This window comes from Salvelinus alpinus, chromosome 18 (genome assembly GCF_045679555.1).
Source record: "Salvelinus alpinus chromosome 18, SLU_Salpinus.1, whole genome shotgun sequence".
In the NCBI taxonomy this organism is placed as follows: domain Eukaryota; kingdom Metazoa; phylum Chordata; class Actinopteri; order Salmoniformes; family Salmonidae; genus Salvelinus; species Salvelinus alpinus.
Window position 1 is genome coordinate 5576856 of NC_092103.1, and position 17857 is coordinate 5594712.

The following is a 17857-nucleotide window of genomic DNA, read 5'->3' on the forward strand; positions in this document are numbered from 1 at the left end:
GTTCAAACAAACATGGTGTGTGACAGGAACAGTTTGTCTGATAACTGTTGAAAAGAGCCAGGCAGTGTCCCAAATGGCACTCTATTCCCTACATAGTGCACTAGTTTAGACCAGAGCCCTTTGGGCCTTGGTCAAAAGGAGTGCACTATATAGGGAACAAGGTGCCATTTGGGACAGACAGTCAGTAAAACATTTATTCACACAACCATCTGTCATGTAGGACACAGGGAGGGACAAGGCCGGATTAAGAAATCATAGGCCCTGGGGCTTTGTTTTGTGAATAAAAGTGCTGCTGTTGGCAAAAAAATTGGGAGTTGTTGAGAATTTATTTAAAAAATTGGTTCTACAGACAGATTATACTTCTCTTTTCAGCGGTAGGCATTTGCTTTCCAAACTTTACATTTTTACCACAATTGTATTTTGAAATTTGAAAAAGGCAAATAAACAGCTGCAACTAACTATAGAAATATAACCCATAGATGACAGTTCCCACTCAAGTCAGGACAGGTAGCCATTGCTAGCGTACCCATGAGCTTAACACTCATATTGCCAGGGTAAGAGCAGAGGTTCCAAATCCCTTCTATGGATTATAGGTCTATGGCCACAATGGAACAAGCTGTATATTTGGCGCACATACTCCCCAAATTGCGGCCTTCCTGACTGGAGGCAACCGGTCACTGCCAAACTAAACACTTGAGTAAATGAGGGATACAACGTTTATGTTATGATGTGTGGGGTGCATTTTCCTGGCATGGTTTAGGTCCACTTGTATAATCTATGCCAAGGCGCATTGAAGCTGTTCTGGCAGCTCATGGTGGCCTAACACCCTTTTAAAAGACACTTTATTTTGGCAGTTACCTGCATGGCTTGTGATCAAATTTTATCCAGTTATTTTTTGTAACTACTGATGCTCTGTGGCTAAATTTTGCTCTCTGGTGTATTTTGAACATTGAAAGAGGGCTCCTTTGGTTGGATAAAATTATAATAAAAAATTACTTTTTTTTTGCCTCATGCCCCTTATGGCATTGGGCCCTTGACTCACACAGTTGGTCAGTCCCATTTTCTTAAAATGCAGATAATTTTTTATTAATCAGTTACCCATTCAAGGCATGGCCCCCAGTTACCCACTTGGGCCCCCTACCTCCTCTCCTCCCCCAATCTGATGATTAGCAGAGCGGCAGCAGGCGGCTGTCTACACTCATTGAGAGAGGGCTCCTGAATCCTCCTGTGGTTGGTGGTTGCGGTAAAAATGTGTAAGATATATACTACATATACTGTATTTCATGTATATCTTTTTTTTGTTTGTTTGTTTTTGCTACCTGTTGGGCCCCTGGGCCTCAGCCCCGGTGAGCCCCTGCATTAATCCGGGACCTGGGGAGGGAGTGTATACATTTGTTCCCCTGGCTAGGTTCAGAAGAGATGGTGTGTGTGTCTCCCTGTTTCAGTTCAGAAAATTTGTCACAGACAAGTGACTGGGAAGATTTATCAGACATCTGAGAAATTTACAGGCCATCCATATGCATTGGGTGCGTATCCGATTAGGGCGTCCACCCATGCAGAGCTAGCCCCATCAAAAAATGAGGGATATTGGCCAAAAGAGACACATTTACATGTCCTTAAAAACAGCCTGTAACAAATTACTAAAACACTATTCCTTGTGTTTCGATGTGTAGCATACGCAAAACTTTATAGCCAAGTTTTATTGGTTTTTAATTTTCTAAAACAATAATTGTCCACCTCACGGTTCAGCTGTCGGAGATTTGAGCACTAAATGCATCAGGGCATTGCATGCCTAGGCCTATAGGCTTAGGCATCCACTTTAAGGTATTAATATATTTTTTTACATTTGTAAAAAAGCAAGAAAAGCTTAAGCCTCAGAGAGAGAGAGAGAGAGAGAATTAGAGATTTGCGAGAGGCTCCAATTTAATCCATTTTAAATTCTGTCTGTAAAACAACAAAATGTGTAAAAAGTTAGGGGTGTGAAAACATTCTGAAGGCACTGAATGAATAAATATTCATTACAGCTAAATCATTTGATGTATTCAATTAATAGTTTAGTACCAAAACCAAGAACCCTTTCCAGCTCCTTTCTGAAGCTTGTCGCAATAGTCTACACGTCACAGAAATACAATGGAATTTACACAGCATACTACAATTCCCAGAGTGCATTTCACTTTCCAGGTTACCCATGGCAGCTGGATGTCTAGCGTCTACTGGCTACTGCTAGGAAGCCCAGACAAACGCAAAGTAGTCTAAATATATTGCTGTCAAGTTGAGTGCGTTTCACATGACTTTTGGGTTGTGTAATCATATCATAATGCTCACATGAATGTCATGCTGAATATATGTTAATGTCATTTATCACACAATTATTCATATTTAGTAGAATAACGACAACGTTACAATGTAAAGGTAATGGGTAACATTTTTGCCGTTTTGTAACTAAACCTCCCTTGCACTGCACTGCTTTGTAACTAACAACTTTTGTTTAGTTGCTTCAGTGGGCTGGCCCTCATCATCTGCTCTGTAATCAATGTTTCCAATAGTTCGCTTTTGGAGCCATTTATGTCAACAAACTGTGGGTGTGGAGGTACGATGTTTTCGTTAGAAGAAGCCACGCCAAAGATATTTAAAAGTAAGGTTTCCCCTTCTGTCTGTGTCAATGCTTTCAGTATTTTCTCTCTCTTCTTGCTTGCTTCTTAAGTGGTTTGCGCTGGGAGCTGCATGTGCAAGCGCAGCCTGGCCAGCCCCCTTGAGAAAACTCAGACAAATTACAACAGACTCGATCCTCGCAAACCATATATGACGTGAAATACATTTGACAAAAGTACCGAAAGTAACAAATTCTATCACCAAACCGTTTTTACATGTTCTCGTATCAAAGTTTCAGTATACCGTGCAACACTTGATATAGGAGTATAATTCGTTCATTTTCTATCAGAATATTTTTCATAAAGATAAGCATTCAATTCTTAGATTATAAGGACTAACTTTGGTAGGCCTAAAACATTCTTCCTTAAACTCAATTTGCAGAGTCAGTTGGGAGCGGCGGTGCGCACCGCCTTCAAATCATAGGACTATGTGATCAAAAGCTAATAGCCACGCCACACCTTCACAAAAGATTCTAAACTTTATTGGGGTAATATCAAAAGTCAAGGGATTGTTCATAGGGAAAATAGAGCAGGATATTGTGGAAAACACAACATTACAGTTGGAACTTTCATTCACTGGAATTAAACAAAACATTTGCAAAACTGGTTTAAACCTTAACAAAAGTTTTAACAGGCTATATAATGCAGCAAGCACCAAGAAAGAGTAGTGTCTACCTTGCCCAACAAATGACAGCAATAGGTTAATGACATTTATTTTACAACATGCCTACTTACAACCTATCTTAAATTAAACACTGAGCACACAATTAAAAAGACAGATCGAACGTTATGTCAATGAAAATGTCTCAACAGAATGAAACTCGTTTCGCATTTTTAAAGAACTGGTTTAGATTAATACACAGGGCTACAATAATAACAATAACTACATGTTCAAATGGCTCTTGTGTGAAGTAGTGACCCGCGACATACGCCTAGTTTCCTGAAATGGGTCGCATACCCGTTTTTGGCAGAAAAGTCTTCTAGAACTTGTGAACTTCCATTTGCCTAAATAACAAACGTGTATGCCATCTGTAAATACTAATAAAATTGTTAAATTACGAGCCTAGTTGGTTTAGCTACAGAAAAAGGGAGCAACCTTCCTGCTAGCCATGATTGGCTGAGATAATGAGTGGGCTGGACCTGCCAAGAGATGTGTTCGGATTGGCCATATACTGTAGCACGCTTCTGTCTATTTGAACTGGTTAGTATGTGTAGGTAATCCTGTCTAATGTGGCTTTTAAAATATATATATATTCTTAGTAGACTTTTGACTGGTACTGTATATATAATGATAAATCAAATGATTATAAATAAATTTTTTTTTTTTTGCATCCTACATGTATAGCGAGTTGCACGGTAGCCTGCATAAGGTCGTGCACCAACGTTCTTCTCATCTTTGTCCACTACAATATTAAAACTTGTCCAATACGGAGGACATTCCCCTTGAAGGCTTTTCACTGTAGGCATACTCTAACTTCCGTTTTACTTCAGGCCTCCATCTTTGCAATCAACAGTATCCCAAGGCTCCTCTCTCGCTCTCTCCCTCTCCTCAGCAGCAGGCGCATGCACATAAGAGAGTGCGCAAGGAGTGAGAACGGTGCTGAAGAGTGAAATCGTGATGTATGATATGCAGCACCGGACAATTTACTTTATCGGCCAAAAGCCGGCAATTACCGGCAACGGTAGCCCTGGTTTGTGTGTGTCGAGATCATTTGTGACATCCCATGAGTACAAATCAGACAACACGAAGAGAAACAAAACATTTCTCTAAAACAGCTGTCTTGAGAGATGGCAACTAGCCTGGGATGACACGGGCAACTGAACAATAATACATCTTTTTGATATTGGTCGTATTCCTACTAGCACTGCTTTTGTGCAATTTTGGAGGTTTCAGGTTTCTAGCAAACCAAGTGGTGGGACTGCAAGGAATAAAGGAGTGTGCCTTTAATTAAAGTGAACCTGCTATCATAAGGCTGTACCGCAAGAGGCTGAGAGGGAACCCAAGTCCTGACTAAGGACAACTCTAGTCTGGAGTCAAGAAGTCCAAAGCAGCTTAAAGACACTAATGAAATAAGCCCAGTGGCGATCTGACTGCTTAGCAATGCAGACTGACCAACCCACACACACACACACACACACACACACACACACACACACACACACACACACACACACACACACACACACACACACACACACACACACAGGTCCGTTACCATGGCCACCTCCTCAGAGTCTGCCCTGATCTACCTGTGGTGTGAAACCCGCCAGTAGAAATATTAGCAAGGTGGGAGTCTGTCGCCAACGTTATTAGCGTTATGACACTTTTACATTTAAAAAAGAAAAACACTGTGTGTAGGTGTGTGTGTGTGTATGTGTGTGTAACAGGCTCAGTCAGTAAATGTCAGTCGGTAAAAAGCTCTGGTGATGGCTGCTTTACTCAACACAGTAAAACCTAATGACAGCTTTACATCTCTCTACGTTATGGAGAGAGTTCAACGATAGGACCAGACTTGGCTATCGATTAGGAGAAGCCAATCATCCTTAATCACTTCCTGAAATCTGGCTGATGTCATTGGCTCTGGAAGCAGGAGAATATTAACCCAACACACATTACTAATGGCAAAAAAGGACTGTCGTTGCTCCAACGTGTACCTAACCATAAACATCAATGCCTTCCTTAAAATCAATACACAGAAGTACATATTTTTAAACCTGCATATTTAGCTAAAAGAAATCCAGGTTAGCAGGCAATATTAACCAGGTGAAATTGTGTCACTTCTCTTGCGTTCATTGCACGCAGAGTCAGGGTATATGCAACAGTTTGGGCCGCCTGGCTCATTGCGAACTAATTTGACAGAATTTTCCGTAATTATGACATAACATTGAAAGTTGTGCAATGTAACAGGAATATTTAGACTTATGGATGCCACCCGTTATACGGAAAAGAAAGAATAAAAGTTTTGTTTTCGAGATGATAGTTTCCGGATTCGACCATATTAATGACCCAAGGCTCGTATTTCTGTGTGTTATTATGTTATAATTAAGTCTATGATTTGATAGAGCAGTCTGACTGAGCGAGCATTCATTCAAAGAGCACTTTCGTGCGTTTTGTCAGAAGCTCTTCGCAATGCTTCAAGCATTGCACTGTTTATGACTTCAAGCCTATCAACTCCCAAGATTAGGCTGGTGTAACCGATGTGAAATGGCTAGCTAGTTAGCGGGGTGCGCACTAATAGCGTTTCAAACGTCACTCGCTCTGAGACTTGGAGTAGTTGTTCCCCTTGCTCTGCATGGGTAACGCTGCTTCGAGGGTGGCTGTTGTCGATGTGTTCCTGGTTCGAGCCCAGGTAGTGGCGAGGAGAGGGATAGAAGCTATACTGTTACACTGGCAATACTAAAGTGCCTATAAGAACATCCAATAGTCAAAGGTATATGAAATACAAATCGTATAGAGAGAAATAGTCCTATAAATCCTATAATAACTACAATCTAAAACTTCTTACCTGGGAAAATTGAAGACTCATGTCAAAAGGAACCACCAGCTTTCATAAGTCCACGGAGAATAAGAACACCTCCTCCCAGCTGCCCACTGCACTGAGGAAACTCTGTCACCACCGATAAATCCACTATAATTGAGAATTTCAATAAGCATTTTTCTACGGCTGGCCATGCTTTCCACCTGGCTACCCCTACCCCTCAACAGCACTGCACCCCCCACAGCAACTCGCCCAAGCCTTCCCCATTTCTCCTTCTCCCAAATCCAGTCAGCTGATGTTCTGAATGAGCTGCAAAATCTGGACCCCTACAAATCAGCCGGGCTAGACAATCTGGACCCTTTCTTTCTAAAACTATCTGCCGAAATTGTCGCAACCCCTATTACTAGCCTGTTCAACCTCTCTCTCGTGTCGATTGGAAAAGCAGCTGCGGTCATCCCCCTCTTCAAAGGGGGGGACACTCTTGACCCAAACTGCTACAGGCATATATCTATCCTACCATGCCTTTCTAAGGTCTTCGAAAGCCAGGTCAACAAACAGATTACTGACCATTTCGAATCCCACCGCACCTTCTCCGCTATGCAATCTGGTTTCAGAGCTGGTCATGGGTGCATCTCAACCACGCCCAAGGTCCTAAACGATATCTTAACCGCCATCGATAATAAACAATACTGTGCAGCCGTATTCATTGACCTGGCCAAGGCTTTCAACTGTGTCAATCACCACATCCTCATCGGCATACTTGATAGCCTTGGTTTCTCAAATGATTGCCTCGCCTGGTTCACCAACTACTTCTCTGATCGAGTTCAGTGTGTCAAATCGGAGGGTCTGTTGTCCGGGCCTCTGGCAGTCTCTATGGGGGTGCCACACGGTTCAATTCTTGGACCGACTCTCTTCTCTGTATACATCAATGATGTCGCTCTTGCTGCGGGTGATTCTTTGATCCACCTCTATACAGAAGACACCATTCTGTATACATCTGGCCCTTCTTTGGACACTGTGTTAACAAACCTCCAAACGACCTTCAATGCCATACAACTCTCCTTCCATGGCCTCCAACTGCTCTTAAATACAAGTAAAACTAAATGCATGCTATTCAACCGATCGCTGCCTGCACCTGCCCGCCCGTCCAGCATCACTACTCTGGACGGTTCTGACTTAGAATATGTGGACAACTACAAATACCTAGGTGTCTGGTTAGACTGTAAACTCTCCTTCCAGACTCACATCAAACATCTCCAATCCAAAGTTAAATCTGGAATTGGCTTCCTATTTCGCAACAAAGCATCCTTCACTCATGCTGCCAAACATACCCTCGTAAAACTGACCATCCTACCGATCCTCGACTTTGGCGATGTCATTTACAAAATAGCATCCAATACCCTACTCAATAAATTGGATGCAGTCTATCACAGTGACATCCGTTTTGTCACCAAAGCCCCATATACTACCCACCACTGCGACCTGTATGCTCTTGTTGGCTGGCCCTCGCTTCATACTCGTCGCCAAACCCACTGGCTCCAGGTCATCTACAAGACCCTGCTTGGTAAAGTCCCCCCTTATCTCAGCTCGCTGGTCACCAATCTCCCTCACTAGCTTTAAGCACCAGCTGTCAGAGCAGCTCACAGATTACTGCACCTGTACATAGCCCATCTATAATTTAGCCCAAACAACTCCCTCTTCCCCTACTGTATTTATTTACTTATTTTGCTCCTTTGCACCCCATTATTTCTACTTTGCACATTCTTCCACTACAAATCTACCATTCCAGTGTTTTACTTGCTATATTGTATTTACTTCGCCACCATGGCCTTTTTTTGCCTTTACCTCCCTTATCTCACCTCATTTGCTCACATTGTATATAGACTTATTTTTCTACTGTATTATTGACTGTATGTTTGTTTTACTCCATGTGTAACTCTGTTGTTGTATGTGTCGAACTGCTTTGCTTTATCTTGGCCAGGTCGCAATTGTAAATGAGAACTTGTTCTCAACTTGCCTACCTGGTTAAATAAAGGTGAAATAAAAAAAATAAAAAAAATGGTATGGTAGATGGGTAAAAATAAAAAAGCAGACATTGAAAATCCCTTTGAGCATGGTGAAGTTATTAATCACCCTTTGGATGGTGTATCAATACACCCAGTCACTACAAAGATACAGGCGTACTTCCTAACTCAGTTTCCGGACAGGAAGGACATCACCTTGAGGCCAATGGTGACTTTAAAACAGTAACAGAGTTTAATGGCGGTGATAGGATAAAACTGAGGATGGATCAACAACATTGACTGGGGGAGTTTTTCCAGGATAAAAATAAATGGAATGGAGCTAAGCACAAGCAAAATCCTAGAGGAAAACCTGGTTCAGTCTGCTCTTCACCAGACACTTGGAGATGAATTCACCTTTCAGAAGGACAATAACCTAAAACACAGGGCCAAATCTACACTGGAGTTGCTTACCAAAAGGAAAGTGAATGTTCCTGAGTGGCCGAGTTACAGTTTTGACATAAATCTGTTGAAAAATATATGGCAAGACCTGAAAATGGTTGTCTAGCAATGATCAACAATCAATTTGACACAGTTTGAAGAATTTTGAAAATAATAACTGGGCAAATGTTGCACAATCCATGTGTGGAAAGCTCTTAGAGACATAACCAGAAATAATTGCTGCCAAAGGTGATTATCTATCGATTCTGGGGGTTGAATACTAATCAAATCAAGATATATTAGTGTTTTATTTTTTATACATAGGATTAAGGAGGACAGGTAATAGATGTGTGTGTGACTGCGACCTTGAGACAACAGAGGCAGCCAGACCAGACATAACCAGCCTCACAGAGCAGAGCCTCACTGAGCAGTGTCTGTTTGTCTGACTGACTAATAAGGATTGATGGTGTGTCATGGAGCAGAAGTACCATCTGCCTTCCAAATGGCATCCTCTTCCCTGTATAGTGTACTACTTTTGACCACGGCTCATAGGGAGGGGAGGTGGTGGCCCGCCAGGCACGGACTCCAGAGTTTTAGGTTATAATTAGTCTAGCTGAAGAAGAGGAGATGAGAGGATGAGGAGAGTGAAGGGGAGAATAAGAGAAGAGAGGATAGGAAACAAAAGAGGGAAGAAGAGAGAAGAGGAAGGAGGAAGAGAATGGGAGAAAGAGGAGAGTAGCAGAAAGCGTTGGAGGTGGCAGCTTGCGTTTCCCACTCCTACAGCTCTCTCTCTCCCTGCAGCAGAGCTCTGTCTGTAATGAGATTAGCCCACTGCACACCAGGGAATCCAGGTCAGATGCAAATGTGCAAGCTAGACGTCTGTGTGTGTGTGTGTGTGTGTGTGTGTGTGTGTGTGTGTGTGTGTGTGTGTGTGTGTGTGTGTGTGTGTGTGTGTGTGTGTAAGCTCGACGTCTTTGTGTGTGTTAGACATGCTAGGCTGATTAAATGAGAGGTGCCCCAGTCTCTCCATATGTAATGAAGCAGAGGCTTAAAAAAAAAAAAAAATCCAGACACCCACACCACCTGCCCCACCTTCCTCCCCACTCCTATACTCCACTGTCTAGCCACATTTCCCTCTCCTCTCTAATACAGCAATATACACTGAGTGTACAAAACATTAGGCTCTTTCCATGACAGACTGACCAGGTGAATCCAGGTGAAAGCTATGATCCCTTACAGATGTCACTTGTTAAATCCACTTCAAATCAGTGTAGATGAAGGGAAGGAGACAGGTTAGATAAGGATTTTTAAGCCTTGAGACAATTGAGACATGGATTGCGTATGTGTGCCATTCAGAGGGTGAATGGGCAAGACAAAATATTTAAGTGCCTTTGAACAGAGTATGGTAGTTGGTGCCAGGCGCACCGGTTTGTGTCAAGAACTGCAACGCTGCTGGGTTTTTCACGCTCAACAGTTTCCCGTGTGTATCAAGAATGGTCCACCACCCAAAGGACATCCAGACAACTTGACTACCATGGAAGGTGTTCCAAATGTTTTGTACACTCAGTGTAGGAGGGAAGCATACTGTATGTATTTGACAGATATATACACTACCGGTCAAAAGTTTTAGAACACCTACTCATTCAAGGGTTTTTCATTATTTTTTAAACTATTTTCTACATTGCAGAAAAAATCGTGAAGACATCAAAACAATGAAATAACACATATGGAATCATGTAGTAACCAAAGAAAATGTTAAACAAATCAAAATATATTTTATATTTTTGATTCTTCAAAGTAGCCATTCTTTGCCTTGATGACAGCTTTGCACACTCTAGGCATTCTCTCAACCAGCTTCATGAATGCATTTCAATTAACAGGTGTGCCTTCTTAAAAGTTCATTTGTGGAATTTCTTTCCTTCTTAATGCGTTTGTGTTGTGACAAGTTAGGGGGGGGGTATACAGATGATAGCTCTATTTAGTAAAAGACCAAGTCCATATTATGGCAAGAACAGCTCAAATAAGCAAAGAGAAACAACAGTCCTTCATTACTTTAAGACATGAAGGTCAGTCAATGCGTGAAACTTTGAAAGTTACTTCACGCGCAGTCGCAAAAACCATCAAGCTCTACGATGAAACTGGTTCTCATGAGGACCACCACAAGAAAAGAAGACCCAGAGTTACTTCTGCTGCAGATAATAAGTTCATTAGAGTTACCAGCCTGCTTCACAGAGTTCAAGTAACAGACACATCTCAACATCAACTGTTCAGAGAAGACTGCATGGTCGAATTGCTGCAAAGAAATCACTACTAAAGGACACAGATAAGAAGAAGAGACTTGCTTGGGCCAAGAAACACGAGCAATGGACATTAGACCGGTGGAAATTTGTCCTTTGGCCTGGAATCCAAGTTGGAGATTTTTGGTTCCAACCGCCGTGCCTTTGTGAGACGCGTGTGGGTGAACGGATGATCTCCACATGTGTATTTCCCACCGTATGGAGGAGGAGGTGTTATGGTGTGGGGGTGCTTTGCTGGTGACACTGTGTTTTATTTAGAATTCAAGGCACACTTAACCAGCATGGCTACCACAGCATTCTGAAGCAATACGTCATCCCATCTGGTTTGGGCTTAGTGGGACTATCATTTGTTTTCAACAGGACAATGACCCAACACACCTCCAGGCTGTGTAAGGGCTATTTGACCAAGAAGGAGAGTGATGGAGTGCTGCGTCAGATGACCTGGCCTCCACAATCACCCAACCTCAACCCAATTGAGATGGTTTGGAATGAGTTGGACCGCAGAGTGAAGGAAAAGCAGCCAACAAGTGCTCAGCATATGTGGGAACTCCTTCAAGACTGTTGGAAAAGCATTCAAGGGGAAGCTGGTTGAGAGAATGTTTTTTGGTTACTACATGATTCCATGTGTGTTATTTCATAGTTTTAAAGTCTTCACTATTATTCTACAATGTAGAAAAAAATTCAAATAAAGAAAAAACGTTGAATGAGTAGGTGATCTAAAACTTTTGAACAGCCATGATAGGGATAGAATGAACACATCTGGGACTCCCAATCGCAGATGTTGAGGATGTACAGTATATGGGACGAATGGCTTCAGGTACTTGTGTGGAGGTGAGCCGTGGTCATTACTGACAATGATCCTATCTTTTTTTTTTTTTTTTTTTTAACTAGGCAAGTCAGTTAAGAACAAATTCTTCTTTACAATAACGGTCTACCCCGTCCAAACCCGGACGATGCTGTGCCAATTGTGCCCCGCCCTATGGGACTCCCTATCACGGCTGGATGTGATACAGCCTGGATTCGAACCAGGGACTGTAGTGACGCCTCTTGCACCGAGATGCAGATGCCTTAGACCGCTGCGCCACTCAGAATGCTGTGGTAGCCATGCCGGTTAAGTGTGCCTTGAATTCTTGACTGACTTGTTTGGCTATTTGCACAACCGCAGACAGAGACAGTGTGTGTGTTGTAGATGAGAGAGACTGTGTACACTTGGGAGATAACTGTTAATCTGTGTACTGCTGATCCTTAAACCTGGAGGGCAGGGCTGAGCGTGCGTGTGTTAAGACTGGTTTTAGCATTCGGCATGACACAGGGTCAGGGGAGGCCTCGGGGACTGTCTGTTCTGTCTGAGTGTCTACGTCCTGCTGTGTTCTGTGTGTGTGTGTGTATATATTTGTTCTGTGTGTGTGTGTTCTGTGTCTGCCACTACCTACTCATTTACAGAACAAGGCTGATCATCAGTTATTAATAACAACACCGCCAATACAGCCTGCCTTCTGATATGTCACCAGGGGCAAGCGCTGGTTACCGTGGTTACAGAGAGCCTCCGGGCCTGGCTCTATTGAATAGGTCAGAGGTTAATGGGTCAGTGGTGAGGTGTGACGGCCAGGAGAAAGCATATCTGTGTGTGTGTGTGTGTGTGTGTGTGTGTGTGTGTGTGTGTGTGTGTGTGTGTGTGTGTGTGTGTGTGTGTGTGTGTGTGTGTGTGTGTGTGTCAGGTCATATCTGCTATCTGAGTGGGAGTAGAGTAGCAACACAACACAGCCTTTGTCAAAGGCAGACGGCACACAGACCTGTGAGGGAGGTTAAGAGACCAGACAGACCACAAAAGCAAGAAAAAAAATGACCAAGTAGAAGAACTGCCCGTTAGTACGACGAATTCCAATTGTTACAGCTATGTGCACTATTTACTGTCATTAGAAGGAGAAATACTTCCCCAAGTCATTCAGATGAAGCGCTGAGAACATTTAAAATGTGTTGAATTATCAATGGTGGTGACTATTCTATTGTGCGAGTGTGTGTGTGTGTGTGTGTGTGTGTGTCCTACTGCGTGTGTGTTCTGCTCTTAACAATGCTCTCTCTGAGGCTGCAGGCTTAGTGAAGAGACATGAACATCTGCAGGATTGTCTCCTAAAGCAGGAGAGCTGGCATGAATAAACAAGCAGCTTAATGTATTGGCTGTCCCGCGCCACACGGGAGGTACTCTGTGTGTGTGTCTGTGCACGCGTGTATGTTCGGCTCCACTCGGGAGGTTTTGTAGGGGAGGCATGCAAAATCCAAACCGGTCAGAGCCACCTACCGCAGCGAAACAATAAAAACAACACTAGTACCACAGCCCTGGGGGGGGGGGGGGGGGGGGAGAAAGAGAGCGAAACACACAGACAGAAAAGAGCTGGCAGGCTGGCGTTGAAACAACAAGATTAGTTTGGGAGGCTCTAATGGGTAATTCTCTGACCTGCGTTACGGCACATAGAGGGAGGCATTTCATAATCACAATTACACCACACTGTACAGGGCCATCCTGCCCCGCCCCTCTCGTCTCCCCCTTCTGTTATGGCCATATGAACTGGACCAGATTAAAGGGGAGGGGGACGGGCGGTGTGTGTGTGTGTGTGTGGACGGACAGCAAGGTGGTCTACAGAATGATCCCCCCCCCCTCTTTTCTGGAAAAGAAACCTTGTTATTCCTAAGGTAAACAAACCCACTTCCTGTCCGCAAAGGAAGTAATCAGCAACAGTGGAGGAGAATGAGGAGAGGGTGAGAGAGACAGAGAGACGCAGTTTTAGCAGACAGGGAGGGTCAGCAGTTTCATCGAAGCCCCTCACTTAATCACCAACTGGCATCCACACAAGAAGAGGAGGGCCTTCTGCAGAAAGTGTCTCGGTCGGCAAGTCTTATTCCAACCACCAACCCTTTCTCACGCAATACAGTATAGAATAGATGAAAGATAAAAGGTTAGAACTGTTTCTGCGCTGTTGGGGAGGGAAGCGGAAATAACTACAGTGCACTTACAAACACAGCACAAATCTCCACGCGTTTCTGACCAACTCCAAATGTCTTTAAATGGTCAATGATATCGGTCAGACACGACAGACAGCGACAGACAGGATACAGGGCGTGACCTGAATTGAACTGAACTGTATGGAGCAGTAGTCTCAGTACTCGGAGTATTATGGAGGCTCAATTAGGGCTCAGCCCATGTAATTACAGGAGCTTTCATTTGTCCGCTAACATTTCGGCTTTGACTTCATTAAAGGCTCGAGACGAGCAGTGTGTCTAGGGGTGAGTGAGTGTGTGTGTTTGAATGCATGTGTGTGTGGGAGAGCGAGAGAGTGTGTGTGTGTGTGTGTGTGTGTGTGTGTGTGTGTGTGTGTGTGTGTGTGTGTGTGTGTGTGTGTGAGTATGCATGCTGAGAGACTCAAGTTCAGAAGTCAGATAAGTAGCACTTGTTGTTTGCTGAAACCCCTGCTGTTAGAGAGGGCCCTATAGTGCATTCTAGAAGTACAACACCACCAGCCAAACTCCCATCCACCCCTCGTGCCTTACTTTCTTTCCTCAGGCACCCGTGTCTGAAGTCATTTTGTGATCGTGTGTAGCTCAGTTGGTAGAAGCGTGGCACTTTGCAGTTTGCAGTTGATTTCCGCTGGGGCCACAGACGGGAGCGTGCTGTACTCAACGTACTCTAAGTGTTTACTGTACTGTAAATTGCTTTGGGTGGCTTTTATTATTTCACCAACATCTGTTAGCTAACCTAGCCATAGCTCAGCCTCGTGGGCTTCTGGGTAAGGCTGGCTTGGGTTGGGAGTCTGACCTGCCGGTCTGCCCTGACAGTTAGTTAGGGGCCAATAGGAATGCTGGCTGGAACTGGGAGGTTGGCTGGTCTGATCTGCCTCGTGCCCTGGCTCCCTGGCAGTGGCAGCTTCGTGCTAATCCAGCCCCCATGACTGGCTGGTCATTAGTGGATTAGTGACTAACTGCCTGCTTCCACCTGCTGACTGTAACCTCAGTAGCCTCAGTCTGAGCTACTCCCCCCTACACCCCTCTCTATCTAAGCCAGCAGAGTAAAGGCCACAGTACATAAAATACCTGTATAGCATTAGGCCAGAGAGCCGGCTGGCTGGGGCGGCCCTCCTGCTGCCTGTGGAGAAGATAGATGCTGGCTGCAGACAGTAAGGGAGGGAGACGGGAAGACAGACAGAAAGAACAGATAGGGAGAGAGGCAGACGGACAGGCAGGCCAGACAGACAGACAGACAGAACAGACAGGGAGAGAGGCAGATGGACAGGCAGGCAGACAAGTGGGCAGCCTCTGACTCATCCTCTCTCGGTCTTTGCGGCAGTCTGTCTGAAGGTTTGCCTGCCACAAGCAGGGTGACAGTGTAAACTAATGAAGGAGGGGGTGTGGGAGGTAAAGCAGCAGGAGCGAGAGGGATGAAATTAATCTCCACGCACTAGCAGGGTCACCTGTACATATTGTGCCGTGTCATCATAGTGTTGTAGTGTCCCTAAGTACTAGTTTAGCGTTTGAAAACAAACAAACGAATGATACCGCTGCCACAGTATGGATTCAGCCAATCAGCACAACAGCTACAGTATATGTGATGCAATATTCTAGCTAGCAGGACTAGCCAACAGAGGGAATAGTGCCCCAGGCTGAATCAGTGAGTCTATATACAGACAATTAAACAGAGCAGATTCAGTGTGCCCACAGATGTAAACAGAGGCACATGGAGGTCTGGTATGCCATGTTAAAGAGGTTATCTATACAGTATGTAGGGTTTAGGATGTATCTGTGTGGTGCTTTGATCTCCTCACAGAGATTAGTCAAAACCACTATTTCTTTCTTTCATTTATTTCAACTATCCTTGGAGGGGAAACAAAAACAGAACACATCAGCCTTCATCAACAAATCATTCCTGCTACTTGTTCCTACTGAGTCCAGGCCCTAGCGTTCAGTTGAGCTCATCACGAAAGGACGAGGCGAGGGATTGAGTGGTAGAGTAGGATGGGGGATGGGCAAGGGTGGGCGGATAGCTGGAGAGAATGAGGGAGAGAAAGAGAGAGAGTGAGTGAGTGTGTTTATCAGCAGTCACTTTGAAATGTTCATTAGTAAACAGACACATGACCTCTGCTGAGGGGGTTTACAGGGGATAGGGGCTGGAGCTGCCCTTGGCCTGTCCCCAGGGGCCAGGGCCTAACCCTCTACAGTCCTGACACTAACCAGACCCAGCTTCACAAACACACAGAGACAGAGAGAGAGACAGAGAGATACTGTGAGAAATACTCCCAAATAATATCATATTTTTTCAAGAAAATATGTCAATCAATTCTCAACTTCTGTGCATTTCCTAATGACATAAAGCTGGGAATTATTCTGGGTGAGGGACAAACTGCTAATATTACTTCCGGATATGTATTTGATTTCCATAGCCGGATGGACATCCCATGACCATTAATACATTGTATATAACTTACAACTAATACATAGTGTAACCATCATCCATTTACATTTTCTTGTTCATTTATTAGCCATTCCTTCGTTCTTTTTATCATCTTATTTTCTTTAACTTTTTAGGGATAGGGGGCAGCATTTTCACTTTGGATGAATAGCGTGCCCAGAGTGAACTGCCTCCTACTCTGTCCCAGATGCTAATATATGCATATTATTATTACTATTGGATAGAAAACTCTGAAGTTTCAAAAAATGTTTGAATGATGTCTGTGAGTATAACAGAACTCATATGGCAGGCAAAAACCTGAGAAGAAAATCCAAACAGGAAGTGGGAATTCTGAGGCGGGTCGATTTTCAACTCATCGCCCATTGAAATCCCAGTGGGATATGGATCTGTTTGCACTTCCTACGGCTTCCACTAGATGTCAACAGTCTGTAGAACGTTGAATGAAGCTTCTACTGTGATGTTGAGCCGGATGGGAGCTGTTTGAGTCAGTGGTCTGGCAGAGAGCCTGGTCCTGGTCCTGGTCACGCGCATTCCACATGATATCGACTTGCGTTCCATTACTTCTATAGACACAAAGGAATTCTCCGGTTGGAACGTTATTGAATATTTATGATAACAACATCCTAAAGGTTGATTCTATACTTAGTTTGACAAGTTTATTCGACCTGTAATATAACTTTTTGAAGTTTTCGTCCGACGTTCGCCTGGACCTGCACGAGCGTTTGGATATGTGTACTAAACGTGCTAACAAAAGTAGCTACTTGGACATAAATAATGGACATTATCGAACAAAACAACAATTTATTGTGGAACTAGGATTCCTGGGAGTGCATTCTGATGAAGATCATCAAAGGTAAGGGAATATTTATAATGTAATTTCATATTTCTGTTGACTCCAACATGGCGGAGAAATGTTGTTTCTATCTGAGCGCCGTCTCAGATTATTGCATGGTTTGCTTTTTCCGTAAAGTTTTTTTGAAATCTGACACAGCGGTTTCATTAAGAACAAGTGTATCTTTAATTCTATGTAAAACATGTATCTTTCATCAAAGTGTATGATGAGTATTTCTGTTATTTGATGTGGCTCTCTACAATTTCTCAGGATATTTTGGAGGCATTTCTGAACATGGCGCCAATGTAATATAAATAGATATAAATATGCACATTATCGAACAAAACATACATGTATTGTGTAACATGATGTCCTATGAGTGTCATCTGATGAAGATCATCAAAGGTTAGTGATTAATTTTATCTCTATTTCTGCTTTTTGTGACTCCTCTCTTTGGCTGGGAAAATGGCTGTGTGTTTTTTGGACTTGGCGGTGATCTAACATAATCATATGTTGTGTTTTCGCTGTAAAGCATTTTTTAAATCGGATACGATGGGTAGATTAACAATATGTTTATCTTTCATTTGCTGTATTGGACTTGTGTTAATGTGTGAAAGTTACATATTTCAAAAAAATATTTCTGAATTTCCTACGCTGCCTTTTCAGCGGAATGTTGTCGAGGGGTTCCGCTAGCGGAAC

The 17857-nt window shown here is 43.5% G+C and overlaps 1 protein-coding gene across 8 annotated transcripts in view; it reads right to left on the bottom strand.

Annotated features, from left to right (window-relative positions):
- The window catches only part of LOC139543582 (dymeclin-like), a 138249-nt gene that overhangs the window by 23890 nt on the left and 96502 nt on the right, over positions 1–17857 (bottom strand). Inside the window, exon 16 of one of the 8 annotated variants that reach the window (XM_071349804.1) lies at positions 14988–15901. The exons of the other annotated variants lie outside the window; for them this stretch is intronic. Coding sequence (XP_071205905.1) covers positions 15833–15901 — 69 coding nt within the window. The 3' untranslated portion in view covers positions 14988–15832. Of the gene's footprint in view, positions 1–14987; positions 15902–17857 lie in introns of those variants that run through there. 8 annotated transcript variants of the gene reach the window in all.